Below are 20,991 nucleotides of genomic sequence, written 5' to 3'. Positions count from 1 at the left end.
AATTAAAACTTTAGTCTCTTTGAGAATGTGGCCAAACAATGGCTCCCTAAGTACCCACAGTAGAAGATGACCGCGGCGTCATGGTTTTCGAAAATACTGGCCTCCCCAAATAGGAATCCAGATCAGTCCAATGCTGAATGGGAACTCATTGCATTGTGTTCTCCTTTTTAAAGTGTTCTGTTTAGATCTAGCTCTTTGTCTAAAAGGGAACATGAAGAACACAGCTGGGGTCCGTGAAGGTAGTTAGTCATTGAAAAGAAGACCCATCTGGGTAGGCTGAAGGAACTGGCATGCGTTATAGGAGAAAACTGGAGACCAATCAAATGACTTTCAAGAATATGAAATGAAACGGCTTTAATCATCACCTCAAAGGAGAGTTTCTCATCATGAAGCTCTTTGTTGGGGTGAGTTGTAAATTATTGTGGAGGTAACAAGAAGCTAGAATAAGAATCTGCATAAAGTAGCCGAGAAGGTGGCATGCCCGAGACATGGGGGGAGAGTAAACCTCTTGAGACATCTTCCAACTCTGTAATTCTGTATCGCCTTGGCTACAGACAGAGGCAGAAGTGCAAAGCACACATGCAGGATCGGGTAAGGGAGTGTTAGCTATGTCAGATTGCCGTAACATAGTGAACAGAACTGCAACCTGTATGTTGAAAGAAGGCAAAATGTTGCTTTTGAATGAGCCAATGAAGTTAGAATTTTTAGTATTTCATTGGTCTAAAGAATTTACAAATTCTGTCCCTGGTTAAAAGTGCTTAGTTTTAAAGCTAGTTTAAGTTACCTTGCAATGCAAAATTGGTGATTTCTTTTTTTTTTTTTTAAAGATTTTATTTATTTATTCGACAGAGACAGAGACAGCCAGTGAGAGAGGGAACACAAGCAGGGGGAGTGGGAGAGGAAGAAGCAGGCTCCTAGCAGAGGAGCCTGATGTGGGGCTCGATCCCATAACACCAGGACCACGCCCTGAGCCAAAGGCAGATGCTTAACCGCTGTGCCACCCAGGTGCCCCCAAAATTGGTGATTTCTGCCCCAAATTACAGTCAAAATAGACTGAAGGTCTTAAGTTTTGGTACCAGATCAAAGGCATGCAAAGGGTTTGAGAATGCAAAGTTAGTAGGTCCACTTACTAGTATGCTCGATTCTTCGATAATGTATTCTCTGCCTAACATAAACTATGTCTATCTATAATGCGTGCTCTTGCTACTAAAGAGAATATAATACCTTCTTTACTTCCAAGGTGGAGGGCACACAGAGGCATTCAGCAGCACTGAGAAGCTGCACTCCATAGGCCATCCACCAGAAAGTGGGGTGAGCGCCCGGCTCTGTCCCTGAGCGCACGGGCACAGACGTTAGTGACCACAGTCGGAGCTGGCCAAGAGCAGCAGCTCCTCTCCTTGGCCCGGTACGGTGATTCGGATTGGCCTGATAGAATAGCCTCTGGTCTAGGCTCCAAGTCTGAAGGAGAGGAAAGATACCACGGGACAAGCAAGTGGAGGCCTGCCCAACATGACCCGCTGAGTTTTGAGAAGAGCTAACGTATCAATAGTTACTTGTGCCTCATCTCCTTAAGACAGTCTGTCCTCCAGTTATGCTCCAATTTATGTGCAAATTGCCAGTGGGGACTTGGGTAGAGAAAGCCAAGCACATCCCCACTCCTTCAGCATCAGAGAGTCAGGTGTTTCGTTCCTTTTGTTCTGAATCTTCATCAAGGCCGTGCTGTTGAAAGATCCCCAGGGATTTTTCTTTGGAAGGAATCATTTAACACAAGTGCTATCATTTATTTCAGAAATGATTCCTAGGCTGTCCATAAATACTAATGAGGTGCCTAACAATGCATTCCACCTCGTGTCTGCAGCAGGAGTCACCGAGGGGCTGGCTCTCTGCACGGCAAGAGGCTCTTCACCACATGTCAGAATCCGTAGTCAGGTGTGCCTGGTTACTCTTTCTTTTCCTTCCCTCATATTGCCTTGAATGGCCCCGGACAGAAAGGAAAACAGACATGGCCAAAAAGAGAGTAGGGTGGGTGAGATATTGCTAACCACACTCACCAGTGCATACAGCAAATCCTTGATCGTTCCTGATGAGAGTGGAGATATTTCATGTGATGCATATTTGAGTTAGGACTCTGGGTAGGGCATCCTGCCAGGTGCCCTGAAGTAGACATACTCTTATTCTCGGGTTACTGATAATCTGGTAGCTGAGATCGCACATACAGATAAATACAAATATCTTTACTCCGACACACATACAAAGCATGATGTTGGATGGACAGTGGCCTCCAGTACACTAGGCGCCAGGGTGTGAAGCTGACTGGGACTTGGTGACCGACCTTGAGGATGCCCTCTGGGAGCAGATCAACAGCTATGGGGAGTAGGACAGACTGCCCCTTTTCCGTGTGTCCACGACTGCCATCCGGTCTAAGCCACCATCGCCCCTCCTGGACTCCTGCGGAAGATACTCCTCTGTGATTTCCCTGCCTCCCACACACTCCTGCACACCCTCTTTGCCCGGTAGCAGTTGGCCAACATTGTTCAAATGTAAACGAGGCCTGCTACACTGCTACTTTATGCTTCCCCAGCCTTGGACACCGGGACCTTCGTGAGCCCACACTGGCTTGCCTCCATGAACTCCTTTCCTCGGTATTTTGCTGCCCTGGTCTTCTTTCCGTTCCTTGAACCTGTCAAGCTCTTTTCCACCTCTGAGCTTTTGTGCCCAACAAAACAAGGAAAATGAGGAAGCATTTTCAGGTTCATGGGGCAGTTGCTGGAGCACTGGAAGGACACGTGGAAGTGATGAGTGAAGCACACATAACTTTCCTCTCACGGCCACATGTTCCAAAAGAACGGATAGGGCTTGAGGACTGGCCTTGTTCATAGAAGATTCTCACGGGAAAAGAAAACGTTAAGCATCTTCACAGGCAGAGTGGAAGAGGTCTGAAAAGATGAAGATGGAGAGCTTCATCCCAGAGGAGGGGTAACTGGAGTGTTTCCAGAAGAGACAGGCAAGGAGAGGACCGTGAACCCAACTGGAGAATTTTATAAGTTAATATGCTTTTCAAATCGGAAGGTAGTTTTTTTTATAAAAGCCAGTGTCAGAATTGCAGTGAATAAATTCACTTCTGTTATGGACTGAATGTTCATGGCTCCCCAAAATTCATATGTTAAAATCCTAAACCCCATGGTATTAGGAGGTGGGGCCTTTGAGAGGTGATTAGATCATAAGTGTGGAGCCCTCCTGAATAAGACGAGTGCCCTTTTATTTAAAAAAAAAAAAGAAAAGAAGACCGCAGAAAGCTCCTCGTCCCTTCTGCCGTGTGGACACAGTGAGAACACAGCTATGAAGCCAAAAGTGGGGTCTCACCAGACACTGACTCTGCCGGCACCTTGATCTTAGACTCCCCAACCTCCAGAACTGTGAGAAGTACATCCTGGTGTTTACTAGCCCTCCCGTATGTGGAGGTTTGTTACAGTAGCCCAAACAGGTGAAGACGACGTCCGAGTTTGCACATTCTGTGTAGAGAATACACTGGGTGGTGTGATTCTGTTGCCAACAGCAACCTTAGAATGAACTGACTGGGGCCAGTGCTGAGATACGCCTGTCAGGGGTGGCGATTTCAGATGGGTACCAGTTCTTAAACCCTGTCAGCAGCACCATCATCGTTATTATCGGTTTACATTTTGTTAAGGTGTAGCTTATCCATTGTAAGTTATAGACATCTTAAGCGTACGATTCAGTGGGGTTTTTATATGCATAAAAGCCCATGTCTTCATCACCCATATCAACATATAGAACTTTTCCAGCATCCCAGGAGGCTCCTGTCTACTTCCACCGAAGGCAATGTCTATTTTGACTACAATTGCCTAGATCAGTTTGTGAATTTTTTTAACAGCTTTATTTTATTGTGGTATAATTAATGTGCAGGAAACGACGTATCTGAGTGGTACAGCTGGTGAGTTTTTACATATATATATATATATATATATATACCCATGAAATCACCACAAACAAAAAAAATGAACCTATCATCGCCAAAAATTCCCTCATACCCATTTGTAATCTCTCTCTGGCCCCCCAACATTCCCATACTCCGTGTCTGCATGCAACCATGAATCTGCTTTCCGTCCTAGACACAAGTTTGCATCTCCTAAAACTGTAAACACATGGAAGCGTACAGCGTATGTACTCTTTTCTGATCTGCCTTTCACTCAGCATAGTTGCGCTGAGATAGACCTTTAGGTTGTTTCCAGTTTCTGCCCATCACAAGTGAAGCTGCTGTGAATATCTGTGCCCGAGCAAATCCGTGCTGGGGTCAGTCTCTTTCATTTGAGCCATTCTAAGAGGTGTGTCATGGTGCCTCGTGATGGTGTCAGCGTCCCATTTCCCCGAGGACTAATAATGTTGAGCATCTCTCCCTGTGCTTTTTTTCCACCTACATCCTTATGAACTATTTGTTCAAATCTTCTACACATTTTTTACAGCAGGATCTCGTTTACATTTTTTTAAAAGTGGTTTTTATTGGGTTTAAGGAGTTTTAAAAGTATAAACTTGTAAAAATGGAAGTCCTTTATCAGAGATTTGCAAATATTTTCTCCCAGTTTGTGCGTTGTCTTTTTCGTTTTCCTGAAGGGCACAAGTTTTAAATTTTGGTCCTACCTAATTTTTTCTTCCATGAACTGTGCTTTTAGTGCCAAATCTAAAAAGTGTCGCCTAGCCCAAGGTAAAAAAGATTTTGTTCTGTGTTTCCTTGTAAAAGTTTTGTAGTTTTAGGCTTTCACATTTAGGTCTCTGATCCATTTTGACATAATTTTTGTATATGGTACAAACTATGAGCTGAAGTTCCATTTTTTCGCATGTGGGTGTCCAGTTGTTCCAGTATCATCTGTTGAAAAAACTATCCTGTCTCCAATGCCTTGCCTTTACACTTTTTTTGAATACCAATTTCCCATATACATGCAGGTCTTTTTCTGGACTCTGTTCCACTGACCTGTGTGCCTGTCTTGACACCAGTACCACAATGTCTTGATTAGTTTAGTCAAATAACAAGTCTTGCAAATGGGTAACGTAAGTTTTTCCACGACTTTGTTCTCTTTTTCCCCTCAGAGTTATTTCTGCTCTTTAAGATCAGTTTTCTAGTTTGTCTGGTAGAAACTCTTCCCAAAGCCTGTTTCCTCTCTTCACTGTGAATGGTTCTTTCTCTGGCCTCAGGTACTTTCCTCACATACGTGTGGTGAGAAATACGCAGCTAGCTACTCAAGGCTGAATCTCTGCAGATCTCCAGTGTTCTCCAGTGTGGTTTTTCTCTTCTTCATTACTCTGACGTGAGACTATTGACCCCTAGGTCTCCCCAGGCGCTCAGCTCTGTCTCTTCAACTCACAGAATCTGCCAGTCTCTGCCGAGGCGCCTCGTCCTCGCAGCACAGCCTGGAAGAAACTTTTTTTTTTTTTAAGATTTTATTTATTTATTCAACAGAGACAGCCAGCGAGAGAGGGAACACAAGCAGGGGGAGTGGGAGAGGAAGCAGGCTCATAGCGGAGGAGCCTGATGTGGGGCTCGATCCCAGAACGCCGGGATCACGCCCTGAGCCGAAGGCAGACACTTAACCGCTGTGCCACCCAGGCGCCCCTGGAAGAAACTCTTAAAGCAGCAAATAAACACGGGGGATCATAGGGTTCACCTCATTCATTTGCCATCTCTCAAGGATCGCTGTCCTTCATTTTTGCACATATTTTGTCCATTGTGAGTTACTTCAGGCGGAAAGGTGGACACAGCACCACTCATTTCAGTTGTGTAGACACAGGGGTAGAATTCCTGGGTCATAGAATATTGCCTGTTTACCGTTAGGAGATATTACCTGGAGTTTGCCGAAGTAAATTCAGTTAATTTTAATTATAGATCCTTTTCACTCATGTAAACGACATTCATTTTACCCAGAACATGGCGCTAGATTTTATTCCTCCCTTTAACACAGTAAAGAGTGCGCGTGGCAGGTTCTTAGTGCCATCATTCACTTTTTTTAGATGTTGGGTCAGTGAGTTTTACACCCTCCTCTCGCCTGTATTACTGAAAGTATTAAGTAAGTGGTGGTGGAGGCGAAGAAGAAAGTAAGCGGAGAGAACACGTAAGTCTGCCTTTGCCTGACTGATAGTCGTAATTATATTTGACAGCCTGTGTTTGCTAAGTAATAACAGCTTTGATTTTTCCAGAAACCTAGTGATATTATATGTTTAGTACCTAGTCCATTAGAAAATTCTCTTGCTGCTCTGCCTCCTTCAAGGCAGAAAAAATTCTCCTTTTTGGGGAGTAGTCTTCTCACATCGAAGGCAATCCCCATCCACCTCACGTCCTCCCGTGGTTCTTTTAGACTGACTCCTGTCTGACAAGACTGTATGCTCAGCAGTGGGTGCACGGTGTCGGGGAGCACCGCACCAGGCCCGTCCCCCACACGATGCTGAGCGAGTGCCCCTCTTCACAGCTGCTGAGGGACAAGGAAGTAAGAGGCTGCCGCAGTGACTCAGCCTCTTCCCACCGTGAGGGCTATTTGAGCTCTAGAAGACTCTTTCGCCACCGTGCCAGATAAAATGCATATTGAATTTCTACCAAGGATGCCATTTCCCTGCAGAGAGTCGCTCCTTGGCCTGGATATAATGGAAAATAGCAAGGAAAGCATAACATTAAAGGAATCTCTTTTTCAGGTTTTTATTCCCAGCCCTTGAACTTCTTGTGATCTAATCTGTTCTTGAGTCAGGTATTGCTTCTTTGATGCCTTTGTCTTTGGATCCTCTGTTTGTAAATCTCTCCTAAGAATAGACCCAAAATGATGTTTACATCTGTTTCCAGAATTGAGGAAATAAGAACAGAGTAAGAGTGTACAGCTGTAGTTAACCCCTCTGTTACTGCACCACATGGGACGGGGTCTGGGATTGGACTGAATCTCCTCAGTAGCCACCCTGGTTCTCTCCGCTATGAGCATCTGTGTCCTTGGCTTGGGCCTGTTGGTTCGTTTCACAGTCACACCACATCAGTCAGACGTGGTATACCCTCTCCTTATAAGGTGTGAAGCTGCAAGAGCTGATACCAGCCGGGTTTCTGAATCCATTGTATGTTTACCCTTTACCCAAAACGCATGCAAATTGATTTTCTCCTCAAGTCTATGGAGAAAAGTCTCAGGAAGCTAGAAAATCGTGCACAAAGGGAAATCTTGGATTGCTGAATCTCAAGGCCGAAACTGTGTTTTCAGGGAGGCTGAAGCAGACAGAATTGCTTACAAGAGCTGCTGCTAGAATAAGGATTGCAGGAAAAGAGATTTCCTAAGAAGTTCTAACCCAAAATTTATCTCCTTCTGGTGTCCTGATATGTCTGTAAGTTCTTGGGTTCTGCCATGTTCTCCATGTTTCCTCTGATACCAACAGAAAGTGAAAAAGCAGGGGCGCCTGGGTGGCTCAGTCGTTAAGCGTCTGCCTTCGGCTCAGGGCGTGATCCCAGCATTCTGGGATCGAGCCCCGCATCAGGCTCCTCCGCTATGAGCCTGCTTCTTCCTCTCCCACTCCCCCTGCTTGTGTTCTCTCTCTCGCTGGCTGTCTCTCTGTCAAATAAATAAATAAATAAAATCTTTTAAAAAAAAAAAAAGAAAAGAAAGTGAAAAAGCAGCCTTAGGCCTGGATAACTCCAAAACTTGGCTTACTAAGTGAGACCCAGTGCACACGATACGGTGCTCTTCGAGAAGCCATTTCCAGGTAAGTTTCATGATTATATCTAAGGGAACATCTGTGTTGCAATTGGCTTGAACACCTGTCTACACTTGCTAATCACCACTTTACCTTCGAGTGGACCTCACATGCCAAACCTTCCGCTGACAACTCCCTAATTTGAAATTAATAGCATTTATGTCTTAATTGTACTTTTTACATTATTTTCTGTTTAATGTAGACTGAGCCATGTATCTATTTATGGCTTTAATCTGCTTTGTTCCTCATTAGCTTAAGTGAACAACCAAGTTTAGTTAAAGGGAAATACTAAGGGAATAACAGTTCAGGATATCGTCAAAATCACAACAGTAGTATCATTAGAACAAACAATTCAGCCCTTGTTTAATGAGCCTCCCAGGCTCCATAAAATGTGGCATTTGACATTGCAGCAAAAAGCTACAGTAAAAAGGGCAGTGGCCCCTAAGCTCATTGTGCAAGTTGCAGTTTTCTCTTTTATGAACAGTATTACTTTGGCAAGTCAATGCTTTCCATGCCTCAGTTTCCTTGTCTGTAAAGACAGTGATGATAGCAGTAACACTACCTCTGTCACAGACCTGTGGTTAAGTACGAGAGAAAAAACCGGAAACTGTATTTTTAAAAGATTTTTTAAAACTTTAATTGCTGGAGGCCCCTGAGAGGCTGGGTTGGTTAAGCATCGGCCTCTTTTTTTTTTTTTTTTTTTTTTAAAGATTTTATTTATTTATTCGACAGAGATAGAGACAGCCAGCGAGAGAGGGAACACAAGCAGGGGGAGTGGGAGAGGAAGAAGCAGGCTCATAGCAGAGGAGCCTGATGTGGGGCTCGATCCCACAACACCGGGATCACGCCCTGAGCCGAAGGCAGACGCTTAACCGCTGTGCCACCCAGGCGCCCCAAGCATCGGCCTCTTGATTCCGGCTCAGGTCGTGATCTTGGGGTCATTAGATTGAGCCCCATGTCGGGCTCTGCGCTCAGCAGAGAGTCTGCTTGGGAGTCTCTCTCTTCCTCTGCCTCTCTCTCCTTGCATGCGTGCTCACTCTCTATCTCTCTCCAAAAGAAATAAGTAAAACCCTTAAAAAAAAAAAAAACTTTAATTGCTGGGGAAAATGTCATTTGTTATTATTACTTTCTTGGCTCCTACCTCACAAACTGGTAGGAAAGAGCTTACAAGATCTGTGTGGGGATTTATCTTCCTCTTACATGTTTTAGGACTTGATGGACATGATAGCAATCTGGTTTTATTCTTCATGAATATTTCAGAGAAGCAAATTTTGAGTATTTTATCCAGGTTTGAGATCCTGTTTTGCAATGAACAGAGTTCAGTGAAAGAAATAACACGGTGAGGGAAATCTCTGCGGATAAACGATCACACTTTTTTCCTGTGGAGTTTGACATGTAAGCTGAAATCTGAATGGTGAACAAGAGACAACCATAAAGAACCAAGGAAGGAGTATTTCAGTGAAGGGAACAGCATTTGCAAAGGCTGGAAGGGAATTGCTGTTTCCCAGGAGCAAAAGACAGCGGGAGCCTGGTGGACAATAGGGAGAATGGAATGAGATAAGAACGGGGAAATCCTCGAGGGCCAGATCATCTAGGGCTTTGCGGGTCATGGTAAGGGTTTTATTCTAAGCATTTTGAGATGCCATTGAGGAGCTTTTAAAAGATGGTTCAGTCTTCCATATTTAGGTTCGAATGGCCAGACTGCTCAGAGAAACCAGTGTGGGAGAAATCAAGAAGTCTGGGCTTCTTCAAGCACGGAACTCAGAAAGTCTGGCAATGGTGCGTTTGTGCAGTTGTTTTGATTTCAGAGGGGGCAAGTCTTTATTTAACTCTATATAATGTGTATATAATAATATAATTTTAAGGCACCTGCTTCAAAATAGAAACTGGGATGTTGGAGATAATAACAATAAACAAAAATTAAACCAAACCGGGCTCAGTGCCCAGGAAAACTACCAAGATTCTAAGAACCGGGCAAAGAATAAGCGAGTAGAGAGAACGAGGCAGGCATGGCTGGAGCTGTGAGTGCCCCACGAGAAATGACCACTCTGCAGCATGATCTCCGTTAGCAGTTCTGTGGGGCATTTGTCATGTGGGTGGGGTTCCTGCCCTTCTCATTTCAGTGACAGACTTCCAGTGGAACTTGCTTTTCTAAAATGTCAATCCTAAACATGCAAGTAATTACAGCGGTCCTGCATTGTGTCTGAGCTTTTATAATGCTGTGAACCACTTGGAGATAAATGGACCAGAAGTAAAAATAGGAGTTCATAACCACTTTAAAGCTAGAAGGGAAGCCTTCATGTTTCCCAGGATGCCTAAATGTCGTGTAATTTACATAAACAAAGGAGGAAATCTCTTTGTGTGTTTAGGGGCGTGCGTCTAATACAGGAACCCATGTTTTCCTGTTATTGAAAAGTATTCTTTAATCTTTTCAGCACATTTTAGGACCTGCCTGTATTCCAGGTATGTTGTTTCCTCTACCATGAAAACAGAAGAGCAGGGCATGACTGTCAGAGAAACCTATTCGATCTCATAGGAGACACATGAAATAAATGAATTAAGTTAAATGGCTAAACAGAGTCCTGGGCGGACTGATAGTATCGCCTGAGTTTAGTTCGGCAATATTCCTAAGAGGACTTAACAGGCTTCCACATGGAGCGGTAAGCCAGACAGGCTGTGTGTGAATAGAAGACTATAAAATTTCCACTGATCGCGGGTGTTGAGGGACGATGACTTTTTAACCATGAAAGTAAACGTAATTGGTATGAAATGTTCAGAAGCTTTTAGCCAAATATTACTGACATAATGAGTCATAAACCTAAGCATTATTTGAAATTATTTTTTTCGTGTTTGCTAAATTCTGGTTTGGAGCAAAGGGAAAAGATTGTACTGAGGTCATAAAAAGAGGTCTTTTAGTCTTGGAAGCATCGGGCCCTTACCAGACGTAAAGGCAGGGTGCCCACATTTCATTCCCCTCTTGGTCCCCGAGTTCCTGCTTTAATGATCCCAGATCCTGAAACTGCCCTAAACTCTCCTATGCATGAAGGAGAGTCTTCTTACCAGCAACCGTGACTGGAATAGGTGCTTTCTGTCCTTCGTCCCTCAAGGATTCTTTTTGCCATCTGTTGAACATCTGCATCGTTATCTGGAAATGTAGGCTCGGCAGGATTACTGGAAACGAAGAAAGAATGTGCCACTGATCCACAGCTAACTAGGATTGCATTCATCACAAGTATACTTTCCACTTTTCCCAGTTCCCTTCATAGATCCTTTCCGTTAAATTCACAACTCCTCCAGCCAAGCCTCAGGAGGAGCTTTTAGGAAAGCCCTTTCAAAACACTTAATGCCACCGCACCCTGGAGGCTCTAAGTCACAAAGTAAGCAGACGTAGAATTACCCAGAGTTCCTCTCTCCTGGTGGCTGGTGCTTGGCCTCTGTCTGAGAGGGGCTGCTGTCCATCCTCAGCATGGAAGGGGCAAAGGAAGAACTGACCAAGACTGGGAGGAGGAGCTGTCCTGCTCCTGCAGGTGTGGTGACCTCAGGAATTGTGGTGGGGGGGGGCGTGAATGCCAAATACAGTCAGAAACAGATGCAAACTAGATTCAAAAAGGACAATATTTTAAAGCCAAATAATTTTTTTAAGTGAGGCATTACTCTCTATCTTACCAGTGAAGCCTAGTATATTTACACTGGAAGATCACATTAGAAATAGGCATCGTGGGGCGCCTGGGTGGCTCAGTTGTTAAGCGTCTGCCTTCAGCTCAGGGCGTGATCCCGGCGTTCTGGGATGGAGCCCCGCAACAGGCTCCTTCGCTGGGAGCCTGCTTCTTCCTCTCCCACTCTCCCTGCTTGTGTTCCCTCTCTCGCTGGCTGTCTCTCTCTGTCTCTCAAATAAATAAATAAAATCTTTAAAAAAAAAAAAAAGAAAAGAAATATGCATCGTAATTTCCTAGGGGAGCCAGTAACCTCCACTTCCTTTAAAATTCAGCTTTTCTGGGCACCTGGGTGGTTCAGTCAGTTAAGCATCTGCCTTTGTCTCAGGTTATGATCTCAGGGTCCTGGAATCGAGTTCCGTGTTTGGTTTCCTGCTGGGTGGGGAGTCTGCTGCTCCCTCTCCCTCTGCCCCTCCCCCTGCTTGTGCATGCCCTTTCTCTCTCTCTCTCTCTCTCTAATAAATAAATACAATCTTTTAAAAAATAAAAAATAAAATGCAGCTTTTCCCAATGACCTCTACCCAGCTCCTGCCAGCCCCGTGGGCTGCCTTCCCTGCAGTGGGTCATCGTGCACGCGCAGCCTCCGCTGAAAGTGCTTGGTGTCCCTCGGTGGAGTTGTGCTTGCTTTGAGTGGAGGCAGGCATAAGTGAAGCAGCGTTTGCAGTTATAATTATATTGTGACTACTTGAGAGTGGAGAATAGAGCTATTTCTTTTGAGTTCACCCCTCATCAGAGACACACATACTCATATTCTGTGTGTGTGTGTGTGTGTGTGTGTGTGTGTGTGTGTGTGGATACACACGTAGGTGGAATGAGAAAACGATCCCGCCCGCATGCCCACTGATCAGAGTGGTCTTTCCTTGGCAGTGACAAACAAGAAACCCACACAGGCGTCCATCACGAAGGTCAAGCAGTTCGAAGGCTCCACATCGTTCGTGCGGAGATCACAGTGGATGCTCGAGCAGCTTCGCCAGGTGAACGGCATCGATCCCAATCGGGTGAGCGCACGCCCAGTGTTGAGCGAAGGTGTCCTCTGCCCATGGTGACTCTCTCGCTGCCCTTGGCAGTGGTGGTGGTTGTCTGAGTCACCTCTAACAAAGCTATTTCTCTATTTCAGTGAGGTGGCTAAGACTTTCTGCTGCCTGTGTCCTTACGGGGAACTACAAGTCTTCTCATCCTGTTTGATGCAGAAACGTTAAGGGGAGGCATAGTGAGGACGGGCTGGCTGCTGTAGGTTTATCCGCCAAGTGCAAAGGGCAGAGTTCAAATATCGTGTCCGTGGTGATTAATATGAAAAACCATGTGCATCAAAGCTTCATTTATGGCCTGATACCACCAGTGATGAGGTTTATTCACCAAAACAAACAAATAGATGGCACCTTACAAATTATGTAGTAGGGTTCTGCTGGATTTAACATGAGACACATTTTAAGGTAGAATTATTTATTTAAATACTTTCCCCTTTGCTCACACATACTCGCTATACAAAACCTCAATAATGAGGAAAAATAAAATGTGAACTATAACTATATGCTAAAATAAGAAGGGAGAATCTTTTCCTTACCAAAGGTCAGGGGCAAGATTCACTAGATTCGCTAAGAACCTGAAGGAATCCTTTCCCAGCTCATCGGGGAGGCAGTCTGTAGTCTGAATTCTGCCGGATCGATGTGTGGTAGGCTCTAGGGGCTTTCGTGGTACTAGCCTCCTGGGGACATCTATAAATACTCGAAGATTTGGGGGCTTGCTTGAGAGACAGAGAAAGGCAGACTTGCTTTCCACGCATCCAGGTGCTCACAAAGACAAGCCTTGTGATGAAGACCAAAGCCCTGAAAGGTGTTCCGGCCTTCACGAGTCATTTGTCGGGAGTCAGCTGCATGCAGCAGTTTTTATAGACTGAGGTCAGTCGTTCTTTCACCGTCTTTTCCAGGATTCTGCAGAGTTTGACCTGTTGTTTGAAAACGCATTCGACCAGTGGGTAGCCAGCACGGCCTCAGAAAAGTGCACCTTCTTCCAGATCCTGCACCACACGTGCCAGAGGTATCTCCCGGACAGGAAGCCGGAGTTTATCAACTGCCAGTCCAAGATCATGGGAGGTGAGTGGGCATCGGGGTGGCTCTGCTCATCCTCTCTTCTTAGACCCACTTTTACATGAGAAGTTAGGTGTTCTACAGCATAATTAAAGACAAAAAAAAGAATCCGGATGCTCAGAGTTCGACAGCATATGAGAGCCATTCTAGAGAGTTCGTGACATACTAAACCCAGACATGGTGGTGTGTTTTCACTCTTAACCAAACGCTGGTCTTTTTAGAAGAATTAGCCACTTAGCTAAGACTATTTATACTGTCCCTTTATTAGGAAAACCTTTCAGTTTGGCTTCGTTACTACCATTTCAGTAATTTCACTGCAGAACATTGTTTTCTAAGCCGCTTTGTCCTATTATTTCTCAACATATTTTACAAATATTAAATGCAGATTCTTACAGATGTAGTCCCTTTCTTTCAAATAGCAGCTAGTCTTACGTTTATTCCTCAGACGGCAGAGAGAGCAGAGTGAGGCTGAGTGCTCTAAGCCAGCCTTAAGGGCTGAGTACCAGTGTTGGCAACTTAATGAGAAACATTTAGAGGGTGCTTAACACATTTCTTTTAGGTGGCATTTCTTTTTAGGGAATTGAAACGGAGCTAAAAATATTTTTTAAAAGCCTTGCCAAAAAAAAAAAAAAAAAAACCCTTGCCAGTCACTCTGTGAGTTGAGGAAGAGTGTTTCTATCATTGCTCTTTTCACTGACCTATTCTCCTGGTTTTGCCAAAAGCAAAAATTTTGCGCACCAACTTGGTTTGAATCAAATGTCAAATGAAGGTCACGTTACAGACATTACGCCTTCTCCTTGAGCTGTATGTATCTTTCATATGAACGTGGCGCGGAACCCATTATGCCCCCCAACCCCTGATCAGCATCATTTTGCCATTAGTCTGCTGGACGGCATTAGAGAAGATGCTGGCCAAGGCTTTGTTGTTACCCACCGACATGTTGGTGTCCCTCTTGAACAGTAAGTGGCTTGCATCCTAAGAACCTAGAAAGGTCTTCCTTAGGCGTCAATGCAGTATTTTATTACAGCTTCTCCATTTAGTCCTCGAACGGTGTTGATTAGTGGTGCAGGTTGTCTTCCAGGTGGCCCCATCCTGCATACAAAAGTAAAAACTGTTAAATGTACGTGTTGAAAGGAAAGGGATTGTCTAACACTGACCTCCTGCTGTTTAGAAAATAGAATGAGCTAGTGCTCGCTATCCCGTCTGTGCCCCTGGCAGTCGTCACACGAATCCCACATGCAAAGCCCAGCTGTAACAGACCTGGCAGGTCAGAACACGCCAGGCTCAGGACCACAGATGACTGAGTGTTTCAGTGACTTCAACATGGGCCAGGAAATCGCAGCTCTCTCTCAGTCTTCATTAGGTTAGGATTGTCTCTGCTATCCTACAATCAGTTTTGTTTCTTGATCTCAAGGTCCTCCTAGGAAACGTTTTTCCATCGGTGTCGGTATGGTCTGTAGCATACACGGAGAGCATGTAAGCAGACTCTCCTCTGAAAATAAGGTGACATTGTGGGTTTGAAATTTCTGTTGCCCTTGGAGAGGAACTCCCCCTCACGCGTTCCACTTCTGCGTGTTCCGTCCTGAGAGCAGAGTGGCCAGAAGTAGAAGCAGAAGCAGTGCCATGGGAATTGGCCTGTTTCCTCAGAAGGGGAATGTGAGGCAGAAGCAGGAGGGCCCCAGCCTCACTCCCTGCACCGTCCTTGAAGGAGAAGCAAGTCTTGTCCTTTCTGCCAAGGTTGCGGAGAGCTGTGGTAACTCCTCCCTCCTTCCTCTCACTGGGCGGCCCCTCTTCTCTCTTGCCTCTGAAGCTCAGTTCCTTTCATGGATTCATTCAGTCAGTCCTGGTTCAGCCGCCGATTATGCAGCAAATAAGTACTAAATACCTACTACGCGCTAGTCACCGTCCTACACCCTGGCTATGGAGAATCATTCTGTATTTGGTTCCTTAACAGACTCCAGTTTCACCACCCATATTCCAGACTGGCGGGTCCCTAACAGCCTTCCTCTGTGCTCTTTGTTACCTTCTTGAATTGTCCTCAGACCTTCCCACACAGTCCCACCCAGCTGCTCCTTGCAGTCATTGCCCCAGCCCTTCAGAGGTTTTCCAGTGCCCTGCATAAATTACGCAGAGTTGAGAGGGGAATCCATATATCCAATGTTAAATTGTTAGTATGTGTATAGACAAAGCTAAAGACTGATTTCCTGTAGTAAGAAAGAGAATAAGTTAATGAGACCAAGTGCCAGAATTGGCTTTCCTTTTGTGACTGCACGCCTGTCTCTTGCCTTCCTTAGACCTCGCTTCTCGCTGGTGTGACATGTGGAGGTTGGCCTAGAGATCTGAAATCCACTTCAGTTTTAATATTTTGAGAATCTCTAATGCCTAAGTTGTGTAGCTGAATCCCTTCTTAATTTAAGAGGCAACTAAAAGACTTAGCGCAACTAAATATTGACTGGCCTCCGATTCCTAAGAAAGGCAAAGAAGTTTGAACTAAGCACATTGTAATTTGTTGGCAGCACACACGTCCTTAATGAGCTCAGCCTGTGTTATTTAAACAGTTGCTTATCCTTGATAACAGTTGTACCAACACACCCTAGTTCATTAGCGAGCTCGTCAGCCTTCCTTTCTGCCACTTACCACAATTTCAGTCTTAAAATTGTGTAGTGCTTGGGTCACAACACTCTGACCCCTTCAACCTTGGGGGCACCTAGCCCATCTTCAGCAGATGAGAGCTGTTTCACATTTCACAGTTGGTCTGTCCTTAGAGTATGGGCCCCACACCCTAGACATCGTTGTTCTCTGAAGCGTTCTTTGTAAAATGTCATAGGTTTCGCGATTTTAAAGAACTAATATCGGTGTTGGTACGCCTCCCCTACCCCAGATTCTTTACGTATGTTGTCTCATTTAGTCTTACCGCAGCCTTTGAAAATATAATTTATTATCTCCATTTTACAGAGAAGGAAGTAGGATCAGAGAGATCATTAAATAGCTTGCCAGGGGTCGTATGCCCAGTAAGTGGCAGAGATGAGACTCAGACATAGGCCCCGTCCGCTCTAAAAGCATCTTCGTCAGGACCACTGATGCCACACTCTGGGGAGCACACTGACATTGTCCTTGCCATGAACGGTACCCCCTGAGGTTGTGCAGGAATTCGGGGGAACTATTTAGCCAGTCCCTAGGTTTTAAAAAAGGGAGCTAAGGGGAGGGGACCAGAGATTATAGGGACTTTTAATTTGTTCCCTAGTCTTATCGTAGGTATGTTATTAAGATAGTAACTCTTAAGCATTTGGCGGGGAGGGGGGGGGTCCTAAGAATGATGGAGTTATCAGGGACCTTTAAAATTATCTTGCTCTTCATAGTTTTTGTTTTGTTTTTGTTCATCTGAATTTCAACATATTGAGGAGATGAACTATTTTGGTGGCTGGGGAAGATGATGGAGTCCCGGCCTAGAGTCCTGGACCTCTCAGGTCCTCTGCATCAGGCCCAACCCTGTTGTCAGGAAAACTAAGGCCCAGTGATTTTAAATAATTTCACCAAGATCAGAGTCCTGGAAGCAAGTCTACCTGACTTCCACAAAACTACACTTTCTTTAATAGCAGTTCAGACAGGATCATGATTTCAATTCCTACAATCCCAGGCACTTCTCCCCTTGTATTCATTGACTCTATATACCCCCCATGACCATGTTTTTCTTTTTCCCTTGGGGGAAAGTCAGTTACACAGAAGTGGGTTCTTTGGCGTGCTTGAATTCTCTCCTGCAAACATGATATTGTCTCTCCAGAGGACAGACTGGGAAGCTTTGATCTTCTGATGCTGGTTACAGAATCCAGGGGACACACGTACAGTCTATAGGGCTGAGGGAAGGCCCTCATAGCCAGAAAGAGGGCAGGAGGCTCTAAGCAAGTATGAAGAGGGGAGGCACTGGTTTCCTCTCCTGCCTCTGTCAGCATCTTGGCAGCCATCTTCTCTTCCCTTGGATGGTAGGAAAACCAGGAAGCTAGAACCAAGTCCTCCAGCCCTGGTCATTCCTGACTTCCACTCTCCCTCTCATTTAATTTATTAAAGGTCAGTCACCTTTCAGAAATATAAAGCCATCCATTTCGTTGCTGGGTCCCTACACTACCAAGCAATGTTGATTTAACCAGATTGAAAGCAGAAGCATGGAGCCAGTCTGTGTACTGAAAAGTAACATGGCATCCTGAATGACAGGGCCCTGCAAGCGAAGTCTCGGGTTCATTTCTGAGATGGCGGATGTTTGTTTATCGTAAGCAGAGGTGATGATAGACTGTTACATGTGTGATGACACATGTGCACTTCAAAGATGCCTCCAAGGAGTTAATCATATGTGTAGAACTTTAGACTCCAGAAGAGAGACTTGCTTTCAACTAATTCATTTCAGAGAAACATGGTCTGCCCACAAATAGCAGTATCGGTTTAACTAACGGGCATGTCATGTTAAGTCACAGTCCCAAGGGGAATTTTTTCGTATTGCTTTCTTCGCTTTTCTTAGTAAAATGTGAGCAGATCCCACGTGGCTCTCCACGACTAGCTTATTTACACTGACCTTGTGTGGCGATTACTGTTGGCCCATTATTCTTAGGCCCAGTGCTGTGGACTCTGGGAATCTTCAGTGGTACTGGCGACGTCTGTGTTAGAACCACAATGTAGATTCTTTGCAAACCTGTTTTCTTCTTCAGTAAGTGTTGTAAATTATTTTGCAGGAAAACAAATGATTTCTTCTTCAAGGCAAGCTCCTGTGCAAACTGAAGCATGTTCTAGCATTTTCTTGAACTCGGCCCAATGACCCTTGGCTTACCCGCTGAATTCCCTCTTGCTCTTTCACCTGTTTTCTCTGGGTGCTCCTCACGCGGACCCACCTTGTATTGTTTGCAGCCCGGCTGCGTCTATGTCCTCAGCGTTGACTGCACAAGCATCGACTCAGCACCAGCTACCTGTCCGGTGCTGAGCTAGCTGGAGAGATCCCACAACAAAGGACATACGTTTCCTGACTTGGCTCACTTTTCTGGGGAGACAACAGGTGTAAACAGACATAAAACAATCCAGTAACACCAAGGCGACTGCTGAGCTGGGTTGGAAAGGATGGTTAGCACTGGCCAGACAGGGGCAGGGCGAAATGAGCTCTCTCTTATTGCCGTAGTTAACGCACACCGTTTCATTCCAGTGCTGGCTATATTCAGAACACAGAACGTGGCAGATTGTTTTTCCACAAAACAGGCTATTTTGGAGTGCCATATATTTTCATCACCACCAAAGGATATTTCTTAAGCGTTGCCGTTCTATGCACAACTCTTCAAATGATGGTATCAAGCCCAGCCTTCTGAGCTCTATTAGAATGCCCGGGACACAGATAGCTCGGACGTCTCCGTCATAGCCCTCGTTTGCCCCTGCTGATTGGTATGCTAAAGGAGAAACCTAATGGCTTTACTCTGCTTCCCCTGGGATGGAATAGAATCTCGGGTTTGAAGTGTGACCTTGCATTGGACTTCTCTTCCAAACAATGCAGGGTCATCCCTGGGTGAAGTGTGCAGATATTTCACCTTGTGAGCGCTCCAGACATGGGCATGTGGAAGGTGAGGTGGCAGCTTCTAAAAAGAGGACATGTGTACGTCCTAACGGGGTTCGAATGGGGGGAAAAAAGCGATCAATCTGGTCATTCTTGATCCCAATACATTAATATACTACTTTAAGGGAACCAGTAATATTTGCCACAATTTTTATATTTCTTCTCTGTGTTGTCATGCTTTCTGTCAGTCAGTAATGGCTTTGTGGGATGCGAACCTCCCTCACACCCCGACGCACGCTCCAGCCAGGGACGCGTTACAATGAACGGTTTATGTCTCAAGAACAGGTGCATGTGTAATTTTGCCCCCCTGCTCAAACCTTAATATATTTGGGGATGCACACACATACACACATATATTAGAGATTATAATTCGTGGACCACGTTAAATTGTATTAAAACCACCGTTTGGCCGCTGCTTGACGCCAACACCGAGATGCGGAACAGAGGAGACGGCTGACCCAGTGTTGTGAGAGAGCCATAAAGTGTTCCTTACAGTTCTTTAAATCAGGTGGAATCCGTGTCATGGGTCCTCTGGTGGCTCTTCTTGTCACTCTTGAAGAAATACAAAAGAACAAACTTCAGTTATCCTCTGCCATGGCACAGACAAGGAAAATGATTTATGAGAAGCGTTCCCGGGATCCCACAGCTAATTAGGGATAGCGCTAGCCCCTCAGTCAAAGCCTGGCCCTCGCTCCCCATCCCTTCAGTGAAGGCCAGGACTTCCAAGCTCACTGAATAAGCACATCTTCTTTTCCGTATATTGATTCAGCTAAGTAGAAGAGGAGATAGCACCAATCTTACAAGATATTTATAAGGATCAAATTTAAACTTCTATTTGAAAGTTCTCTATAAATGACTTAATTATATGTCAGTCCTGTACACACACAGATTTATCATTCCAGTCTCCCATTACTCTAGCCTCTTCATTTTCCTAGACAGCGTGATCGTTCATTAAAGACTCGACTTACGGAAACTCGTTTGGAGAGAGTAAGAAACTAAGAATAGAAACCCAAAAACTATGTCAATAAAAATAACGGTACAAATATTTAGCTTACACAGTTGGGAAAGGCCAGCTAGGGTTTTTTCTCTGTGTTTGTTTTTGTTGGGGGGCCTACCACTGTAACTACCGCATCGAGCGACCTGATATTGTCGGTGCTACATGAATACTGCCATAACCATGCGACACTGGCTAAGTACTGTCAGGAGCAGGACATTCTAGCACAAGCTCTGAGAGGCTTTTGGATCTGAATCTTTCATGTATGTATCGTTTCAATTTAGGACATTACCACTTGTTATGTTGGGTGGTTTGTGTGCTTTCTCGTATTTTCTGAGTGGGTCATTCAACCTCATCTTGTTCCCAGGAGCAGATGCTTTTATTTTAAGTGAGAACACTGAAGTAACCAATGACTACTACTGCCTTCGGCTCCATCCAATTCTGTGCACGATACAAATTTGACTAGTAGCTAAAGAAAAACTGGGTCACAGATGTGATTTTCTCTTTTTCATTTCTCTTTGGCTGTAAGCTACACTGATGCACGCAGTGAACCAGCTGGTGGGCTGTGGTCTGTCCTGAGCCAGGAGTGACTTCATGCATTAAATGCTTTTGAATCACGCGTCTCCATCAAAACCTTGAACCAAACCAAAGGTACACATGCGTACTTCCAAGGTATCACTTATTGGCTTGACAAGGATCATGAACGTATTTTGTCTATCCCGTGGTCAAATGACCTGCAATGGAGGAGAGCCATTCCTGCTTTCAGAATCAACCAGAGGGCATAACTGCACAACTTGACCCCATGATACAGTGATCGAGGGCAGGCTCCATTCCCTTATCCCCGTCGTTGGTGGCATCACTCAGCTCTGTAACTTCCTCTAACGT

The 20,991-nt window shown here is 44.9% G+C and overlaps 1 protein-coding gene across 3 annotated transcripts in view; it reads left to right on the top strand.

Moving 5' to 3' along the window:
* STXBP6 (syntaxin binding protein 6) overlaps window positions 1–20,991 on the top strand; it is a 238,803-nt gene that overhangs the window by 178,399 nt on the left and 39,413 nt on the right. For all 3 annotated transcript variants that reach the window (XM_040620797.1, XM_008708822.2, XM_008708823.2), the window contains exons 3-4: window positions 12,309–12,439; window positions 13,369–13,534. In XM_040620797.1, the coding sequence (XP_040476731.1) occupies window positions 12,309–12,439; window positions 13,369–13,534 (297 nt within the window). The remainder of the gene's footprint in view (window positions 1–12,308; window positions 12,440–13,368; window positions 13,535–20,991) is intronic.

Source organism: Ursus maritimus, unplaced genomic scaffold (assembly GCF_017311325.1).
Source record: "Ursus maritimus isolate PB19 unplaced genomic scaffold, ASM1731132v1 scaffold_36, whole genome shotgun sequence".
NCBI classification, from domain to species: domain Eukaryota; kingdom Metazoa; phylum Chordata; class Mammalia; order Carnivora; family Ursidae; genus Ursus; species Ursus maritimus.
Note: the sequence above shows the minus strand (reverse complement) of the source record. Positions and strands in the feature narration are given on the sequence as shown.